This window comes from Trichomonas vaginalis, chromosome V (genome assembly GCF_026262505.1).
Source record: "Trichomonas vaginalis G3 chromosome V, whole genome shotgun sequence".
Taxonomy (NCBI): Eukaryota; Parabasalia; order Trichomonadida; family Trichomonadidae; genus Trichomonas; species Trichomonas vaginalis.
Genome location: NC_067207.1, coordinates 27,030,787 through 27,051,943, shown reverse-complemented (window position 1 = coordinate 27,051,943; position 21,157 = coordinate 27,030,787). Strand labels below are relative to the sequence as shown.

The 21,157-nt window shown below is 31.9% G+C and overlaps 6 protein-coding genes across 6 annotated transcripts, besides 6 other annotated features; 2 read left to right on the top strand and 4 right to left on the bottom strand.

Moving 5' to 3' along the window:
* Nucleotides 1–465: 465 nt before the first annotated feature.
* TVAGG3_0410780 (uncharacterized protein) lies at nt 466–1,293 on the bottom strand (the record flags this gene model as incomplete). Its single annotated transcript, XM_001301499.1, has 1 exon — nt 502–1,290. One exon carries the CDS (start codon nt 1,288–1,290, stop codon nt 502–504), a length of 789 nt encoding a protein of 262 aa, XP_001301500.1.
* A 318-nt stretch (nt 1,294–1,611) lies between these two features.
* Nucleotides 1,612–1,648: a mobile genetic element.
* A 960-nt stretch (nt 1,649–2,608) lies between these two features.
* On the bottom strand, nt 2,609–3,860 carry TVAGG3_0410760 (disulfide-isomerase C17h9.14C-related family; the record flags this gene model as incomplete). The annotated part of the gene is made up of 1 exon (XM_001301500.2): nt 2,735–3,820. One exon carries the CDS (start codon nt 3,818–3,820, stop codon nt 2,735–2,737), a length of 1,086 nt encoding a protein of 361 aa, XP_001301501.1.
* Nucleotides 3,861–5,436: 1,576 nt separating this feature from the next.
* Nucleotides 5,437–5,484: a mobile genetic element.
* Nucleotides 5,485–7,903: 2,419 nt separating this feature from the next.
* Nucleotides 7,904–8,290: a mobile genetic element.
* Nucleotides 8,291–9,424: 1,134 nt separating this feature from the next.
* Nucleotides 9,425–11,029, top strand: TVAGG3_0410730 (protein kinase protein; the record flags this gene model as incomplete). Its single annotated transcript, XM_001301501.1, has 1 exon — nt 9,459–10,646. One exon carries the CDS (start codon nt 9,459–9,461, stop codon nt 10,644–10,646), a length of 1,188 nt encoding a protein of 395 aa, XP_001301502.1.
* A 1,232-nt stretch (nt 11,030–12,261) lies between these two features.
* Nucleotides 12,262–12,454: a mobile genetic element.
* Nucleotides 12,455–14,429: 1,975 nt separating this feature from the next.
* Nucleotides 14,430–14,491: a mobile genetic element.
* A 16-nt stretch (nt 14,492–14,507) lies between these two features.
* Nucleotides 14,508–14,957, bottom strand: TVAGG3_0410700 (uncharacterized protein; the record flags this gene model as incomplete). The annotated part of the gene is made up of 1 exon (XM_051233077.1): nt 14,508–14,957. The coding sequence occupies one exon, from the start codon at nt 14,955–14,957 to the stop codon at nt 14,508–14,510; it is 450 nt and encodes a 149-aa protein (XP_051102807.1).
* Nucleotides 14,958–15,778: 821 nt separating this feature from the next.
* Nucleotides 15,779–16,006, bottom strand: TVAGG3_0410690 (uncharacterized protein; the record flags this gene model as incomplete). The annotated part of the gene is made up of 1 exon (XM_001294538.1): nt 15,779–16,006. The coding sequence occupies one exon, from the start codon at nt 16,004–16,006 to the stop codon at nt 15,779–15,781; it is 228 nt and encodes a 75-aa protein (XP_001294539.1).
* Nucleotides 16,007–18,236: 2,230 nt separating this feature from the next.
* TVAGG3_0410680 (serine threonine-protein phosphatase family) lies at nt 18,237–18,479 on the top strand (the record flags this gene model as incomplete). The annotated part of the gene is made up of 1 exon (XM_051233076.1): nt 18,237–18,479. The coding sequence occupies one exon, from the start codon at nt 18,237–18,239 to the stop codon at nt 18,477–18,479; it is 243 nt and encodes an 80-aa protein (XP_051102806.1).
* A 1,307-nt stretch (nt 18,480–19,786) lies between these two features.
* Nucleotides 19,787–21,157: part of a mobile genetic element that runs on past the window's edge.

Below are 21,157 nucleotides of genomic sequence, written 5' to 3'. Positions count from 1 at the left end.
GTCCTAAGTCTATATATTGCATTTATAGTGTTAATATAATCACTACAAAGCTCTATGAGTTCATCATAAACTCTTTTCTCCATGAAAATACATTTACGACTTTATCATAAAAAAACTATGACACCCGATGGTCAAAAATTGAAAATATAATGAAGTTCACAAATGCCCTTTTTGCTTGATACTTCAATTTGCGAAAAACTGTTTTATACTCTAATTTGAAGAAACCAGAATTATCAAAAATTAGTATGCAATGAAATGGAAATTATAACTGGTCAATTATCATAAAATTTGTCACCTCAAACATGCAATTTTGATTTTCAAAATTTTAATTCAACTCATTATGAAAAAACAATGTTTTATTTTAGTTTTAGAGTTAAAGAGCTTCTATTGATCATATAGATGCTTCGCAATTCAGATATTTTGCTTAGAAAATAATTGCCAACCCAAAGAAAAAAAGGAACGTAATTGTATTTCGCGATGAAAAAAAATTTAGTTAATCATTCAGTAAGTTTTCCAGATTGGATAATGTGGATAATGTGGGTAACGTGGGAGCCATGAGTTTGATTCAGCTTCTTGGCCGAAAACCTTGTGCCATGCAGCCTTTCCACCTTCGACGATGGCCTGAGCTGCAGCGGATTTAGCGGCATCCTTGATAATTTCTTTGATAACTGGGCCCCATGGGTTGGATTCATCTTCTTCCTCTTCAGCGTTTGCGCGATGGATTGGGCGTGGGAATGGGAATGGGCGTGGGAATGGGAATGGGCGTGGTAATGGGAATGGGCGTGGGAATGGGAATGGGATGCGTGGATCTGGAATACGGATTGGAATATGTGGCAAGAAAGCGTTGGATTCAGCTTCTTGGCCGAAGACCTTATGCCATCCCCACTTGCCAGCGGCAATAGCAGCTTCTGTAGCAGCAGAAATAGCAACTTCCTTTGCAATAGCAATAACGATTGGCCAAACATTTTCTGGGTCGACTTCTTCGTCGGCATTTAACAAAAAGCGTGGGTCGATGTAGTTAGATTCAGCATCCTGGTGACGAAGCTTGCCACCAATCCACTTTCCAATTTCCCAAGCGGCAGCATATGCGGCCTGTTCAGCAAGCCAAGCAACAACTGGGCCAATGTTCTCTGGGTCTTCTTCTTGTTCAGCATTCATAAGAACTGGTCTTGGGAATGTTGGAACTGGTCTTGGGAAGCATGGGCCTGGTCTTGGGAATAATGGACCTGGCCTGTAAATATCAGGGGTGTGAATGATCTTAGATGAAGCTAAGATTGCGAAAGCAAACATTAATAAAATGATGATTTGAGAATTATCTCAAATCGAGCAGTTTGTCTGTCAGATTGCCACATGATTTTATGGATGATTTTAACTTTTGAAATAAGATTGCATAAGACTTTATTTTATCGGATCATATGACTTTTGAATTTGGACAGAATGTCAGACTTTTTGAATTTATAAATAGTTCGATATCCTTAAATCACTGTCGTAATTTTTCATTAAAATTGAAAATTAAAAAATTGAATTAAATAAGATTACAAAGAAAATCAGATCACATGAGTCCATTTTTTAATAAATTTTTCGAATTATGAAAGATATCTTTTCCTTATGTAATAAACAGAAATTCATCAAAAGTGACAGCTCTCAATTTTTTGACATTTGTAAATTCTAAATTGAATGAGAAAAATGAAATAATACTAAGCATAATACAATATTCTAGATTTAATTATAATTAGGAAAAAGTTAGTTTTGAGAGTACTTTTCATAGGCATATAGAATGAAATCTTCTGAAAAATAATATCACATAAACTCATATTATTTTCTAATATATAACTATTTTATATAAAAATCAAATTCAATGATCTTAAAAGCGAAGGATAAACCTCAAAATTTACGAATATAATGAGTGGGAATATAATGCTTATCTATCATAAAACCATATGAAATATTAATTTTTGCTTTACGCCTAATTTTTGACGACAATTAGCAAAAAATGTTAAATGTTAACACTCAGTCCATTTGAATATGAAAAATAAAATTGACTTTGATTAAATGTTTTTATTTATCATGCAATTCTTCTTGCGACCAAAGATTTGAATAAAAGTTCAAAAAATAAGATAGCTTAAGAAATAATATACGGTAGTGTTTACTAATAGATGAATAGTATATAAATTCTATTAAAATGGATTTGATCCAAAAAAATATATAGAATTTGATCATAAATAAAATCGTTTTAAATTACTTCTTCATTTAAATTATAACAATTATTTTTGGTTTTATATCATTAAAATTAATGGATTCTTTTTCGAGATTCAATTTCAAATATCATCCTGTTTTGCAGTCCACATAAATCAATAACAATTTATCATTTAAAAATAAATTCAAAACGATCTCTCCTATTTAAAAGAAGTAACCCATTGTTCTTGAAAATATTATTTCTTTGACTTGTTTATTTTTGATAAATGCATAGTTTATTCATCAGTCTATGGGAATATACCCTGATATTTGTATTCAGTATTCAATTTCAATGAGAAAATTTAAAAGTTTAATGAATAGATCAAATTACGCTAAAGCCAGGACTATAAAATCCATACTATATGTTTTCTATCCTTATAGATAGATTCTTTTTGCTGTATTTAAAAATTAGGTCATATAAAATTTAATATTTTATTTAGTAAACAAAATCTATAGTAATAAATATGATTTTTTCCTTAACGCACGTGCACGGACATAGTTAGTCCATTTTTTTCAAGTTTCCAAGTGCACAATTGTAAGTATAAAACAGAACTCCAACAATTATTATACCTATTGAAAGAGATAGTGAAATAATTGCCAAATTGCTCTGCGATATGACGTCAAAAATGGAATCATCAAGATTATAATTTTCTTCATTAGCTTTTCCATCAGTTATACTCTGGTAGAATTGCTCAAGTTCTGTTATATTCGAAGATTTTGCAAATTTGGCGAATTTCTTTGTATTTGGATCAAATACAACAATCGCCGGAAGTTCTTTATTAGAAAGACCAAATTTACTAGCAACAATTTTAGTACCAACTGATTTGGAATGGCCAAACGTGGAAATCCTTGAGAAATGATTGGCACACTTTCTATAAAACAGATTATCCATTGATGTACGCGGGATATAGATACTAAACAACTTTTGAGACTCTAAAATACTCTTAAAGTCCCATTCTTCTCGTATATCTGAAGTAAATTTGAGTAAAAAGTTAATGACGTTCTGAAAAGTTAATGGATCTTTACACTTGATAGAGTTTGTTGAAGAAAAATGGTAAATTAATGTTCCATTTGGTCCAGCTTCAGTTGAATTTCTGTAATAAGCGTTAAGAGTCTTAAATTCTGGTTTTCTGAGTAAATATCTAGCATAATTCAGCAGTGTTAAGTTATTTGGCTCTTCGAGGAATTCTATGTATGGAATTTTATCGATTTTGTATTTTTCATCTTTAATTTGAGTTAAATTCGAACCATATACCTCTTCCATGACTTCGTATCCATAGTTTACCATATAGTCGTAGTTCGCTTTGCAAAATTTATTAGTCTTTTTGCCTTGATATAAAATAAAATACGATGGATATCCAGATATTGAAAATTGAGAGCATACTTCGCGATTTGCCTCACATTCTACATCTGTTGTAATAAGTTCTTCGAAGTCTGCGAAATAATTTTGCATTTCATTAAAAAAAGGATGAGCATGCTTGCAATGGCCGCACCAATTCATATGTAACATAGCTATAATTGGTTTATCTGAGTGTTGGGAAACATAATTACTGAAATTGGATTTATCCAAAACGGCATGAATCATCAAAGATGTGAAAATCATTTTAATGATTTCTATAATAGTGAAAATTGTTGCATGCGAAGTAGTGTCAACGATAGAAATTGAGAGCCTATTAATCGTCGAGGAAGTACGATTATTTTTTGGGCGAAAAAGTATCTTAAAATATGATTATTAATATGTTTTTAAAATAAAAAATTTGAAAGTTAATTTGAGATTCTCATATAATTTTTTGAATGAAAAAAATAAATATAGTCTATATGAGTTTTTGATTAATCACACTTGAGATATATCTAAAAAATAATTAAAAATAGAGTTTGAGAAGACTTTTCAAGGTGTAATGAAAAGAGAGGTAGGGCAACGATAGGTCAAAAAGGCTTCTCTGATAGATTTCCTTGCCTTTTGGATATGCTATAATATATAGCCTAGCATGATAGGATATGATGTCAAAAGTTAGAACATAACTTAGGATCTTGAGAAAAATGAAAAACAAAAATTACATAAAAAAAGAAAAATTTTATCTAATTTGTTTTTTTGGACCGAATAAGTAATTTTATTGAATTTCAATACGACACATAGATTTTATTATTAGTAATAAATATAATGGTTTACTATTAACAAGGAACCTAAACTAATGAAAATTTGATTTCAAATATTGTATATGATTATCATAGATTACCAAAATATATTGCTATTTATGAGGATATAATATTGATTATTAGTAAATCGTATAAATTTAATAAATATACCATGAATATTGAATGAATTTCTTGATTCATAGGGGTAAAACGCGCTTTTATATGATTTAGACAGAGAATTTATGAGATGTAAATAACACAATAAAGGTTTATATTGAATATTTTCTAAAAATAAATCGAAATTATAAAAAACAATACATTTATTCATTGAAACTACTTGGACAAATATGAAACAAGCATTCAGGCAATACTTTTGAGACTTCAACGCATCTGATAATTTTTATATAACTTCACCTCTTATGCTTAGAGTGGAGGTATTGAGATCGTATAAGTATAGATGAGCTCACATTCAGATATGATGTGTGAACTTCTGTTTTCACTGCAATTTTGAATCAGAATAAACTCAAAACAAGAATAAAATGATATACTCACTCTCTAAATGTGTTCGAGATTTAAAGTTGTATGAATAAAACGATTCATCTTTCGAAGCCTCCATTTAATGAGAGACTTCGAAAGATGAATGTATTCATGTAGATGAAATACTATATATGACCATGTGTGATACTAAAGATATCAAAATGTTCATTTTTAAGTGCAATAGAAGGGTTATCTCTCGTAAAATCTCAAATTAAGGAAGATTTAGAAAGAACTCCTTTCCTAAGTAGATAGTGTGTGGTTTCTGTCTTTTGGTTGATCAGGAACTATGAAATTAAGTCGGACAGAAAGAAGTTCTTTCCAAAACAGACTCCAAATGAGTTGTTCGAAAAGAACTTCCTTCTGTATATGGATAATTGTAGTTACCGCACTGAAGTATGTGATTGTGATGATGGAGTTCTCGATAAATCTAAAATCGGATTAAGATTAATTGAAAACTCAAGTAATTCTTTGAAATCTTGTGTTGTCTGGCACTATAATAACCAAAGAATGAGAATATTATGTTGAATGATGAGTACGTGTGCTCGGCATTCGCCGAGCGAATTGAGTTTAACGTACTATGAAAAGTGACAAATTTGGGCTTTTTTTCCTAGGGTTATGATCTCTTCCTTTCTGCTCAATACGACAGAAATGAAAGAATGAATTTGTACTCCCTAATTGATTACTACAATCTGTATCTATCTTTAACATAGAATTAGCTGCATTGTGATTTATACTCCAGAATTATTCAATTTAAGATCAACCTCGTAAATTTTAATCATATTGCACCAATACTCCTACGTTGAGATAAGAACATGATTATACATACCAAAGCCCCATATTAAAAATCAAAATTTAGCACCTCCATTATGCAACCACATTATTCGTCGCAAATAAGTATATTTACGCATATTATGATGCATATTCACACAACTCGTATACATGAAAAGTTATTAAAATCAGACAAAATTATTGCAATAAGGGAAAAAAACAACTTTATATATATGTTAGTAATGAATTACAAATATTTCTACAAAGAATGCTGAATACTTCATATAATCTTCGAATATTTCTTATTACAAGTTAATACATTTTGACTCGAACATGATAAACAAAAGCCGACACGCTGATTACTACATTTATGAAAATATAGTACGTTTCCATTCATCTGTTTACTTGTTTTTGTTGGAATAAAATCATTTTTTTTTTCTTTCATGAAATAAGAATTTTGCTGCGAAAGCAATATCTCTAACAATAATTAATACATTACGTCAACTCTGGAATGAGTATTTATCAAATATGATATCAAAATCAAAAATTAGTTGTTTTTTATGAGTAAAAACGATGTAAATTGATTATTTGACTAATTATCAAATACTTTGATTTTCCAAATTTTTTTCGAAATTGATTTTTTCATGTGAAATTCAAATTGTTTAATTTCATTTTTGAAATTTTGAATTTTTTTTGGAATTTTGAGTTGATCAATTCAGCAGAATTGATAATGCTATTGCTTTAGGGCATACCACAAGGTGATGAATAAAAGGTGAACATTAACAAATTATTTTAAATCACAAATATCATCCTCATCAACTTTAATTCTAAAAAGAACTGTACTGAATTATGAAAATGCATGATTTACATTATTAAAATCTTTGAATGAAAATAGTACAAGATAAGTTTTTATTCATTTTTAATTAGATTTAAACGAAAAACTACTCCATATTAAAATTTAAGTCGAGAAATCGTATTTTGTTCTTATTTGTTAGCACTTTGTAGACATTCTAATCTTGAATTAATTTGTTACATGATATTATTAACAAATTTAACTGAAAAAATATGTTAATATGGAATAAACTATGATTATATAAGCTATCAATGCTATATATACATATGTAAAAGATTCATATTAACTCAATTAACAAAAATGATAGATTTTCATAAAGGTTCAATCTAGGTTCGTCCGAAAATTTTGATTTTTATATAGAAGACATAGTTTCATATACATAATTAAATTTTCAAACAAATTTGATCATACCATTTATTAAGCAGGATAGTATATTAATTACTATCAGTATAAAAATATAAAAATGATTATATTTAATTATTGCATAATTTAGTCAAAGAGTTATAAGCCTCAAGTGATCGTTATCACCTTCAATGCACGTATACTTTATTGATTCATAGATATTTAATCTATGTTTGACATGTTGTTGTCGTCATTCGTTTTGTTCCCATTCTTCCTAAGTTAGAATTAGAGAATACACCATCCACATCATCTAATTTGGTCCTCAGCGATAGATTGGTTCATTTTGGAGGAGTCCCATCAGACAGTTTTCGAGCACCAAATATCAAATTTTAATGTATACAAATCTTTAGTGATTTATCTCTTTTATGATGAGTAAAAGGTTTCTGCTCATCAACATTTGATTTCCGACATATATGATTTCTAATTGCAATTATTTACTTTCTTTTTATAATCTAACTCTGTGACTCATACCATAAATTAATTATTGGAAAGTGTCAATATGTTTGGCACAACGCATGGCGGAAGATACCAAACCATGCAGGGAATATGATACGTTTAAGATCTCCGAACTTTTTTTCCAAAATTTTTCTATCGTTGCCCTACCTCTATGAAAAGTGTGATATAGAAAATAATTATAGATATTTTAATTTTATATATTGTGCTAAGCATTATATTAAATTTTTAGGAAAAACACTTTTCATAAGTATTCAATATTTGAAAATACGCTCCAAAAAAGAATAGATTCTTTTATATTCGCTTATATAAAAGGAGACTCTCTATCAGATGCGAATGCATGAATTCAGCACCTCTAATAGAGAGTTTCCTCTTATATAAGCGGATCTTTTTCATGAGTTATTGTTAATATAAAAACATCAAAATCTACCAATATGAGAAATTAAACCCTGCGAGGCACCAGTCTAGAACTGGCACTTCGCAGGGTTGAATTTCTCTTGACAAAATACAATAATCAAATGCTCCAAAGTTTTCAAATTTTTATTAGGAATAGGAGCCTACAAAGCACTGATTATATATCAGTGCCTGGTAGGCTCCTATTCCTTCTCTAAATGGGAGAAACTTTGTTTGAATAAGATAACATGCGAACAAAGTTTCTCCCATTTAGAGTGGGATTTGGAGGGTGGGAGGTACATAGATAGACTATGTATCTCTCACCCTCCAATTCCCTCGGGAAAGTTCGAAAACTTTGGTGCAATCAGCAACGATTGCACCAAAGTTTTTGCGTTTAATTGAAGGAATTGCTCTTTATGATATATACAGTTACAATGCATATATCATAAGGAGCAATTCCTTCCAGATATCTGGCAAACTTGCTCGCAATGGTTCACAATTGCGAACAAGTTTTGTCATTTGTCAAGAGAAATTCAACCCTGCGAAGTGCCAGTCTAGAACTGGCGACTCGCAGGGTTTAATTTCTCATATTGGTAGATTTTGATGTTTTTATATTAACAATAACTCATGAAAAAGATCCGCTTATATAAGAGGAAACTCTCTATCAGAGGTGCTGAATTCATGCATTCGCATCTGATAGAGAGTCTCCTTTTATATAAGCGAATATAAAAGAATCTATTTTTTTTTAGAGCGTATTCTCAAATATTGAATACTTATGAAAAGTGTTTTTTTCTAAAAATCTCAGAATATATTTACAATAGTAAAATAAATAAGATATTTAAATTTATTTTTAAATGCTTTTTTTATATGAGATTCTCAAAAGTTATATCAAAAGTCTGTTTTTTCTAAAATCTAATATCATAATCTATTTCTCATTTTAAGTACATCTTAATTCATTTTATTTTCTATATTTTTTCAATATTTTTGAGGGAATTGTGTTGCTTCCCCGACAATAAAATTGAGAGGTTTACACATTGACACTACTTAGCATGCAACAATTCCAAATGCTAAATATCACAATTTTGTCTCAAATATAAACAATCTGTTAAATAAGATAAGGTCAAAATCAAAATCTATTCTTGATTTATTGACTGTTACTTGAAAAAGTGAGAGTAACAATAATTTTGTTAAAAATTTATACAGAGCAACTAATGAATTGCTTCTCTTTCTTATGAATTTCTCAAAAAAACAGGGATAATTCATTCAAAAAATAACCTCATGTTAGTGAAAAAATAAACTTATTAATAATATCATCTATAAGATTGAATTTATAAGTTCTGATTCAAAAAATTTTCAAAAAGTGAGCTATTATCGGTTTTAATGGGAAGATAAAATCAAACGGTTTGACACAAATCCAAAATTTTAAAAAACAATTACATATACAAATATAATTAGAATTATTTTTTAAACAGGCCATTGAATCATCCAAAAATCTGACAAAATAACTTCTTTAAAACAAATCTTATTACAATCATGTAAATATCACTAACATATTTTATTTCTCGAATAAATTTTTGATAAGTAAACTTATGAAAAAATTGGTCGAATTCAATGTGATATTGAAATCCTAGATTTTTTGATAACTTACTCTCAAAAATTCCCGAAGTTCATTATTCATCAAATGCAGCAAGAACATTCTAATTGCCACCTTCACATGAAGAAGAGGATCAATATGCACAGATCCAACTCAACAAATGCCCTCTTTAATAATGCCCACACTGGCTCCGGAACTGAAATTATCTTTTGCAATCCAGTTTCTCCAGAATATGTTCTTAGAAAGTATTCCCTTAATCTTTCAGAAGAAGACAGAGAAGAAATTAAGAACTATAATGAAATTTATTATATCCATAACAATTCTAATACAAAATGCTGGATGACTGAAGATGATTTCATCTACTATAACTTTAACAAGGACAATCATATTGCTTTTCGTTACCAACAGCTTCAATTCCTTGGTCGTGGATCATTCGGAACCGTAATTAAGTGCTATGACCACAAATTAAAGATGAATGTAGCTATTAAAGTCTTAACAGAGTCTGACGATGATAACTTTCTTATCAACCGAGAAATTAATTTTCTCAAGATCCTCAATAAGGAAGAAGAGAAATCCAACTCATCGAACATTTTAGAACTCATTGATACATTCAGACAGCATGGATTTACATTCATTGTTACAAAATATTTCGAAGAAAACCTTTACGAGTATATCACAAACCAGTCGTTTTCCCAGAACTTGAGCCTTCATGATATCAAAAGAATTGCTAAGTCAGTTGCTCAAGCCCTTTATACTTGCCATCAATGCGGAATCATCCATTCTGATTTAAAGCCAGAAAATGTTGTCCTTAATGGAAACGAAGTCCGTTTAATTGACTTTGGTTGCGCTTCATTCACTGGTGAAACAGTATACCAGACTGTACAAAGCCTTTATTATAGAGCTCCGGAAGTTATTTTCCAAAAGGGCTTTGGCAGTTCAATTGATGTCTGGTCATTCGGTTGCTTACTTTTTGAGATGGTTACTGGCCAACCATTATTCCTTGTCAGAAATGAAGGTGAGTTGATTTCTCAAATTAAAAGAATTCTTGGTGATCCTTCATATGAAATGATCCAACAATCAAACAAAATGAGGAGATATTGGTTCAGAAAGCAACTTATTAGGGATACAACAGGCAGTTTAAAGAGAAGTTTCATTGGATCTTATGTTAGAAACTCAAACAAAGAGATCATTGATCTAATTAGCTCATGTTTAACATGGGATCCAAAGGAAAGACCATCGATGAGAGAAATTCTTGATTCTCCTTTCTTTAATTAATAGAATTTATATATTTTTTTGTATGTTGTTTGTAAATATGTATTATTTCAATTTTCATTTGTTTAAGTCTAATCTGAGAGAAATAGGTTATTTGACCAATTTGATAAAATACATTTTGATTTAATTGATTGGCAAATTAAAATTTTGATATCCTTACATTATGTCAACACAATACAACAATAAAGAATCAATATCAAATTTCTCAATGATGAGTCTTTGATTTTCCAAACCAAAATTAAGTTATCAAACAATTTTTTTACTAAATTGCTCATGCATGTGCCATGAAAATCCTTATGCAGTCACTCACATTTCACTTTCTTTTATTTCTAATTTCGAAATTTTTAAAAAATATATACAATATAAATTTGAATATTAATTATCAATTATTATTTTTCATATACTATCTTTAATATATGGCTATGGCATTCCAAACGGGAACCGCGGTTGGTTACCATGGATTTCCGTCACCGGTCACATTTTAAAGATTTTTAAAGCCTTATAAAAATATGCTTTGTAAATCATTTTTTGTAAATCGGCAAAAATTTGGTAATTTTCTTCGACTAATAAATCTGCGAATAGCATTTATAATACAAGAACAATCTTTTAAAATGCGTTTGATTCATTTTTGTATAATTTCATATAGGCACATATATTCTTCCGGGACTTTCCGTGATTTTACCGTAAAATCATTAGTTTACACCAATTTTCCCGTATTTTGAATAGTTTACTGCACTTTTTCCGTAAAATTGAGTTACGGGAATCCGCAAAATTTCCGGACCTCATTTTTCATAGAATATAATAATAATATTTGATAAAAAGATATATTATTTATATTTTTGATTTTTGAATTACGGAAAATGTGAATTGATAACTTGATTTTTTTATATGGTTAATTTTTCAAATGATATTATGAAGATCTAAAATATTAAAAGTAAAAAATTGAATTACGGAAAAAGTGAGGTCAAAAGTGAAATAAATTTGCAGAACAATTTTCATTGAAATAAGACATTGAGTATCACACTTTAGTGAATCAACATCTATAAGAATGAAGTGTTTTGAAGCTGAAATAATATTGAATAGAAATTAATTTTTTCTGAAATTTTGAATGAAATTATGGGAAATAAAAAAATTACTAAATATTGTATTCATACAAATATATTATTTTAAAGGAAAAATAGATGCTGATAGAAACGATGAAAAATTTTGAAAACTTTACAATTAATTTATGTTCGTTAACCACAGAGCTTGCAATCCAAAGCTCACGTTAGACTACAAGAGTCATGAAGTCTCATACTAAGGGATATCCAACATATATTTTAATAATCTAATGTTTGTGACAAATATTCAACATAAAATTAAGTTTTCGTTTCGTTACAAGGCATTCATACTTTGGAGATATCATATTTAATGTACAGAAAAGTTAATATTAAACAATACATGCTAAAGAATTAATAAATAAGATAATAAAATAAATTTATACGTAATTACTTTCATTTAATATGCTTTATGCTGTATAATATTGATTAAGAGGCATTAAAAGGTTCCATAGTCTGCTTTTATAGGCAAGATTTTTGATAAAAATTTAAAATTTTGAAAAATGATGAGAAAAGGAAAAAAAAGGTAAATGAGAGCAAGAGGAGGGAAAAAAAAGAAAAAGAAAAGAAAGGGAAGGGAAAAATAAAAGAAAGAAGGACATATAAAAATTTAGATGCGCATTCTTAATGCCGAGGCGGCTTGCCGCCGAGGCGCGATTTTTTTAGGCCTCTACGGTAACCCGGCAATGTTTTTTTAAATCTTGTACAGCCCTATATATGGCATTCCAAACGGGAACCGCGGTTGGTTACCATGGATTTCCGTCACCGGTCACATTTTAAAGATTTTTTAAGCCTTATAAAAATATGCTTTGTAAATCATTTTTTGTAAATCGGCAAAAATTTGGTAATTTTCTTCGACTAATAAATCTGCGAATAGCATTTATAATACAAGAACAATCTTTTAAAATGCGTTTGATTCATTTTTGTATAATTTCATATAGGCACATATATTCTTCCGGGACTTTCCGTGATTTTACCGTAAAATCATTAGTTTACACCAATTTTCCCGTATTTTGAATAGTTTACTGCACTTTTTCCGTAAAATTGAGTTACGGGAATCCGCAAAATTTCCGGACCTCATTTTTCATAGAATATAATAATAATATTTGATAAAAAGATATATTATTTATATTTTTGATTTTTGAATTACGGAAAATGTGAATTGATAACTTGATTTTTTTATATGGTTAATTTTTCAAATGATATTATGAAGATCTAAAATATTAAAAGTAAAAAATTGAATTACGGAAAAAGTGAGGTCAAAAGTGAAATAAATTTGCAGAACAATTTTCATTGAAATAAGCTTTATTTTTCATTATTAATAACAATGCAAAAAATATTTATCACGGGTTCAAAATTTAAAATTAAATATTTTAATAATTTACATCTTATTCTTTATGTTATATTTAACCCGTGAAAATATCATTTAAAAATTGAATATATTCAAAAAGCTTTATTTTTATTATGACTGCATGGGATCCTCATGTATATGATGAGTGGATTCCATTTAAGAAGACGAAATATCCACCAACTCCTGAAACATTGGAAACAAAGTGTGGGAAAAAATGTTTCACTACGATCGGCTATTATGAGAATGAGCCTAATCAATCAGACAAAGGAAGGCTCTTTACATACTGTGCCGAATGTAGTGAAACATTAGTTCAAGGGCAGTTCGTGCGATGCATTAAAAAAAGCAGGAAAAATGATTTTAAAGATCATAAGTGCAAATTTTTACTCCCAATGCCCAACTACGTTCCTGCTGAGCACCAAGTTGAGAATACTCAGCAAGCAGTTGGCTCTGGTAATGATCCTTCGTTAGAAGAGATCATTGCCAGGCTTATTGCGAGCCTAGATATAAGCCTTTATGCCACAATGAAGCCAGCATTTAAAAGCTTCCTAGAGAGCTTCGCCAAATGGCTTAAAAATAAAGTCAATCGCGAACAGGGCATCAACTTTACAATCCCAGACATTGAGTTCACACGGCGCGGTGTCAGAGAGGCATTGATTACTTTAGGCAAAACAGACTCCTCTCGGGGCCTAAAGTTCTGCGAGGAATTCCGCATCTTCTCAATTTCCCTGGACTGCGGAACACACGGCAGCCGTCATGGTCTATTCTCTTGTGTGTGCAATCCAGGCAAAACAGATCGCCACCAATTCTTCGACACAACAATTTCGACTAATTGGACATACGAGGACTACCATACGTGGTTTGATTCTCTTAAGGTTAATAAAAACCACGTAGCTGGAGTAGTCGGAGATGGTTTGCCAGCCCAGGTTAAAGGACTCTGCCACTGGAGGCCAGAAGGAGCCCTTTTCCCTGGCTTACAAACCGTGTACATTCGTTGCCTTAACCACGTCTTGAACAATGCTATTGTCCACGCACGTAAGCAATGTCCATTGTTGAATGAACTGATGAATAGAGTTCACCAGATTATCATTATCTTTAAGAATCACGATATGAGAGCGAGATACAAGATCAGGGTTCCATCAATCCCGGAAACTCGCTGGCTCTACATATATGATACTCTGTTTTTCATCTTTGATAATCTGGAAACAATTAATACTGCTTTAAGAAGTGGAGATCTTCCACTATCCCTTTCCAGAGCTACACGTGAACAGTTACAATGGACACGTGATGGAATTCCTCCACTCTTTAAAGATGCTTTAATGATATTCAAGCCATTAAAGCTGTTATATACGAAAACGATAAAAACAGTTTGACAGAAAAGTGACAACTTTACGTGTCAAAAATATAAAAAGTGACATTTTATTCATCATCATCTTCTTCATAATTTATTTCATATTCTTCTTCATATCCACCTTCATATTCTTCACTTTGTCCCTCCTTCTCTTTTTTACCATCTTTATTATCGATTTCTTCTTCCTCATCTTGGAGTTCTGGTATTTCTCTAGCATGTACTGATCCTGGGAGAAAGTCTTGGGTAACTCCATCAACGACCCATTTGGCAGGCATTCCTGGTCTCCAAATGGGCCCCTTCATCCATAATTCATTTGGACTATAATTGATTTTCCTTCCATTGAGAAGACGTGTCGGTAGTGCGGCATGGGGCTTGGAGCTATAGGAATTGACCCAACTCTGAATTTTACTCCATGTTAGATTGCGGTTTTCTATATTGGGCCACAATCGCTCAATCTTACCGTTTTGGTAAGGGCAATGTGGCACAATATAGACATTTCGAATTCCTTTGCATCTCATCGCTTGTAGGAATTCACCTGTATTCTCTCCTCCATTATCAGACCATATGGTATGAGGGGGACCAAAACGTTTTATGGCCCGCTCAATTACCTTAACGGTCTGATTTGCATGTTTGGAGGAGAGATGCTGCCACTCCAAAACCATTCTGGTACAATCATCTATTACTCCATACAATAATTCACTTCTGCGTTTATTGAGAAAGTGAATGTCAACGTGCCAGATTTGATTTGGAAGTAAAGCCTCGTATCTTGTCCTCCATTTAGGTCTCTTGGGTCCCCGTGGACGTGTTAATCCAAGAATGATAAAAGCCTTTTCGACCATATGCCTTGATGGAGCCTGAGGTAGAGGGAGAGGAAGATATTTGATATTTTGTAAATTTATAGCATATGGAGTAGTGTTATCATCTTGATTAATGTCAGCGGGGATTTCTTTAGAGATAAGATTGAGAGGCTTGTCACGTTGCACATTCTGAAACCAGTCCTGTGTTGAGCTCATAACTGGAAGCAGGCCATCTTTCATTCGAACAAAATCTTGTTCATGCTCATGGGTGAATGCTATATCTTTATTAAGCCTAAGGTAAGTGGGGATGATACCATGTCGCCCATGTTGTTCGAATAAATTGAGAATGGCCTGCATGAGATCATCAGGAACTGGTTGTTTGGGTCTACCACGGGAAAGTGGAATATCAACAAACTGGTCGTGCGGACGAGATTGAAGATTAGGAGGATTGGCACGTTGACTTGATTGATCGGAACTGATGGGATTAGGAGCAATTTGATTGTATGTACCAGATGATTGGTTTGAAGGAGTGGCTTGAGGATTTAACTGTTGTGCACTACTAAGAGGAGATGTACCATTGCTGGGTCTGAGCTGTTGTTGTGCACTACTAAGAGAAGATGGACCATTGCTGGGTCTGAGCTGTTGTTGTGCACTACTAAGAGGAGATGTACCATTGCTGGGTCTGAGCTGTTGTTGTGCACTACTAAGAGAAGATGTACCATTGCTGGGTCTGAGCTGTTGTTGTGCGCTATTAAGAGGAGTAGAACCATTACTCTGTGTAATTTCTTGTTCTTCCAAGTATCGATTCAACAAGATCTCATCTTTTGTTGGTAAGACTTCAATGCAATTGTAGAATTTTCCATTATGGAATATGTATAAACTTGTAAATTCTCTGGACGAGTGCTTGTAAAACTCTTCGATAGTAATAAGACGAAAGCACAGAAGGCTTTTTGTAAGTTAACTTGTTAATGCAATTACGTGATGTACCATCGCTGAGTGGAACATTAGTCAATAGCAACGATAACTTTTGATGTTGGTGTAACCTGGTTAGAGATTGCTCTAGCCAGTGAAAGTCTATTTGGGTATAAATATCCAAGAGAATGAATTTTGAATAAATAATAAATTGTGAACAATTGAATAAAATATAGAAAATATAAATAATTTTGAAAGATATTATTGAAAAAATATTTTTCACAAAAGTTGAATTCAAATTGTAAATTTTAAAAAAAATCTTTAAAGTGAAGAAAATAAAATTGGACAATGAGAAAACAACAATGAACTAAAAATTAGTGAATAACTACAATGGCGAAATTAAAATTACGATCAGAATAATTTTTATAAAAGAATGTGTTAGAAATTAGTAACGATTAAGATAAAATAAAAAAAAAAAAAAAAAAGGGAGTGGGGCCTCCAGGCACTTCGTGCCCTCTAGCCCTGAAGATGTTTAGTAAAAAAAAAAAAAAAAAAGGTAGTGGGGCCTCCAGGCACTTCGTGCCCTCTAGCCCTGAAGATGTTTTTCCCAAGACCCAAGAGGAGGACCGAACCCCAGCCGACCAGCCGTTGACTTTTTTGTTTCACTTTTCACAAATTATATATGTTTTCATGTTTTGTCACTTTTCTGTCACTTTTCGGGTAAAAAAATTTTTATTATTATATATAAATGAATTTTACAAAACCACCGTTACCGTTCTTTGGAAATAAGAGTAGATGTAAAGATATTATATTGAGAGAACTTAAGAAACTACCGAATGGTCTAACATTTGTAGATTTGTTCGGTGGAAGTTTCTATATATCCCATTTATGTCATACAATATTCCCAGACTCAAAGATTATATGCAATGACTTCGACAACTATATGGACCGTCTCAAACATATACCAGATACAAACAATATATTGAAAGAGTTAAAAGAAAAGATACCTATAGGTAAGATGGAACGTATACCATTAGATAACAAAAATATTGTGAGAGAGGTTTTGAAAAAAGCAGAATATATAGACTGGGATAGTATATCTGCTAGACTATTATATAGTGGTTCTATAAGAGTTCATGACATTGAAACACTTATGTCAAACGTTTTATATCTTAACTATACAAATGTTTTCAAAGAGGACATAGAAAAATATATTGAGGGTATAGAGTTTGTGAGATGTCATTGGACAGAGTTGTATGAAAAATATAAAGACAAGGAAAATGTTTTCTTTATAGTGGACCCGCCGTTCTATAACACATGGGATTTTCAATACCAAGTAGACTGGACTTTGAGAGACTCTTTAGAAACTTTAGACGTTTTACATAACTGTCCATGCTTTTACTTTACATCCGATAAAAGTGGTTTGGAAACCGTTATGAGATGGTTAGAGGACATACATGACTATGAGTTTAGATATGACAAGATAGAATATGAGAGAGGTCCTATAAACCGGAAAAAGTGTCATAACAAAGAAATTTTATTGGTAAGTAAATGTGGTTTGAAATAGGACTACTTGTTTTAGGTTTTTTCCATTGTGTCATTTATTTATTTGACGTGGCAGAAAAGTACAGAGAATATGAAGATGAACCAATGCCTGCAAATGTTCAGCATATGTACTCGTAAGAGATATTTTTATCTAATATTAAATGGACGCACAGAACTTAGCGAATGCACAGCAACCTGGACAACCAAACCCAGAGAATATTCCAAATGAAGTTAGAATACAAACTGCAATGGCAAACTATGGTCAAGTGCCAACAGATGTACAAATGCAAACTGCCATGTCAAATGACGCTGCGTTAGGTTTGCCACCATGGTATGCAAATATGAGATGGAAAGAGTTTTATACAAACCCTGAAGTGGGATATAAACAACTTTATGCAGATGACGCGAACACAGGAGTTGACCCAGAATATGTTTTCTACCAGAGGAGAAACAGAATGTATGAGCTCCAGTTAAAGAATGCTATGGAACTCAACAGGAAAACGTAAGAGACTAGGCGGACATTAGATTTTTACATATAGTAAAATGGGTTTCTTCAGTAGTATTGGAAACTTCTTCAGAAGAGTTGGAAGAGGTATATGGAATGGAATAAAATCTGTCGGAAGAGGAATTTGGAACGGAGTCAAAAATATTGGTAAAAGAGTAGGTCAGTTTGTTGGTATTATACCTAAAGACCCTGAACCAGAAGAACAAGCTCCTGTTATACAACAGCCTGAACCTGCACCACAGTCTAGTTGGCAACCAAATCCAACACCTCAACCGTATTAAAAAATTATATTTTTACCGTTCGATAGTAGTTGTATATGAAACTAAGTTCTAAGTAAAACGCATGGTATAATGGAATTATTCTTTTTCTTCCATCTGTAGTAAACCATACTTGAAAGTCTGAAATACTTCCACTTGGTTCGTTCGTATAACTTTGTAGGTTTTTCGTAAAAGTCATTTGCCAAGCATAAGAAAGAGTTTTGGGCGCCAGAAAATGAAGCATGAACAATAATAGCAGCTGGGTCGAAAACATTTTCATATGTTCCATTAGGGTTTTCGACTTCATAAAAGTCTGGGTGTACTGGATATGCTGCAGGCTGATTTAACATCCTCATAAATCTATACCATGCCAAGTTGTTATATTTTGTAGAAATATAAACGTTTTCTCCAAGGTCTTCTATTCTATTGATTTTAACAGTTGCATTTTTCCTGTCATAAATAATATCGAGATGGTACTCTCCCTCGTCAATGTTATACTGTTTTGCATATTCGATATAGATATCGTTTATTTTTCTTGAAAAGCTTGAAGAGTTGTTTCTAAGTTTACAAGCAAACTAACTTGTAAAAGTTTTCCCTGTTCAAATTTCTCATACATACGTTTTTCTTTGTTATAGTATCGAACTTCAAAACCGACCGTAAATGGGAAACCATGTATGGCTTCTGAAATGAACTTCATTCTACGAAAGCCAATAGCTTTTGTGACAGATGGGTCTCTTAGCCATCTTAATGGGTAGTCAAAACGATAGCCTTCATGCTTTACGGTCTCTGTCTCAAACTTTTGACCGACATTCGTAAAAAGTTCATCTAATGGTTTAGTTGTAGCAACTCTTGAATTTTCTTTTTCTATTGAAAGCATATTTTATCTAGAATAAAAATGTCGAAAGATATTGCTTCCATAAGAGAAATACAACACAACCGACAACTCATTATGCAAGCTCTAAATAAGAACACAACAAACTTTTCAAACTATTCTAAGATATCTGAGTCATTGAAAGAAGGAAACTTAAAACTGACATTAAACCCAATGACAGATGAGTTTCTGTTTCAAGACAATAAGAACCATACTGTCTGTATAAATCCAACAAAAGGAACTTTAAACGAGAAACCTATAAATGAACTTCTTTTGAAAACAGATGTTGACAACAAAAGCTGACAAAGAATATGTAGACGATGCAATAGCAAAAGAAGAAGAAAGAGCTAACAATGCTTATGCAACAAAAGAACATACTCATCCTGAACTAGCAGACAAAACATATGTTGACAATAAAATGTCAAGTGAAGTGACAAGAGCTGAAAACGAATATTCTAAAAAGACTCATACACATTCTATATCTGAAATAACAGACTTAAATGTTAGCCTTGAAAAGAAAGCGGATAAGGAATATGTGGCTAGTAAGTAGAGAAGAAAAGCGGATAAGGAATATGTGGATGAAAAAGATAACGAAATTGAAAGAAAGGGGACTGTACATGAATGGACATCGAAGATTTAAAAACTAAAGCCGATACAGGATGGGTTCAGGATGTTTAGACCTTAAAGCAGATAAAACTTATGTTAACGATGAGTTAGAGAAGAAAAAGCAGATAAGAACCATACACATACAAGTTTTACAACTGTTGCTATAGAAAGTATTGAAGGAAACGGTTGAGAAACTGGTGGGGATGCATTATATTGTAAACCTCCTAACTTTCCACAAGGTTTAACATCGGATGGACGACATAACGACGATGAGAAACATTAGATGTAAAGATGTTTATGTCAATGAAGGATGAACATAATATTAAATTCACTGCTCAAGATTTATATGACAAGAAAGCAGACAAACAGAGCTTCAAACATTAAAGACAGAAATGCTTCAAACATTATTATCCTATAGGCTCTAATTTATACGTCAATGAACTCTACCAGACCAGAAGTAGTACTTGGTTTTGGAACTTGGACTCAAATAGTCGACAGGTTTTTGTATTGTGCAAAACTCTTCAAAGGAAACAGGTGGAAGTAAAACGATTTCAGGTGAAAATTTACCTGCACACAGTCACACACAGATTTAAGTACAGCTCAAGCAGGTTTGCATAGTCATAGATTTTGGGATTGGTCAGGAATGACAAAAGGTAAAGGATATGATGTTAAAGAGGACGTTAAGTTTGCTATAAATTGTTACTGAATAACACTGAGGGAGGAGGAATCCATACACATCACGTTACAGGATATACGCAAACAACGGACAAAGTAAAGAATACATGCCACCTTACATGACAGTTTACGCATGGTATAGAAATGCTTAGTCGTCATTTTCAACTTCTTAGCATTTCGTCAAGGAGTTGTCTTATATTTGTTAGGAACTGTCTTTGAAAGTATACCACCTTGAACTTTGACAAGTTTGAAACGAGGTCTGACAATAGTAGTTTTATCTTCTGCTTGCAGTCTGTACATTTTGCCATGTTGCCTAAAACTTCATAATATTCTCTTGTATACTTTCTTCTATTTTTACGAACACGAATGTGAGTACCTGTCGAGTTCCCATTGTTGTCATAGTCAATAGTATTTTCATATGGGTCGCGTTTAGGTATTTCTATTTTTACTTTTGTCACCTTTCTGAAGTTTGAAGCCCGGCATTCTTTCTTGTTTGTCTCTTTTGACTAAATTATATAAATATATAGTCTTTCTCTAAGTCAGGGTTGTT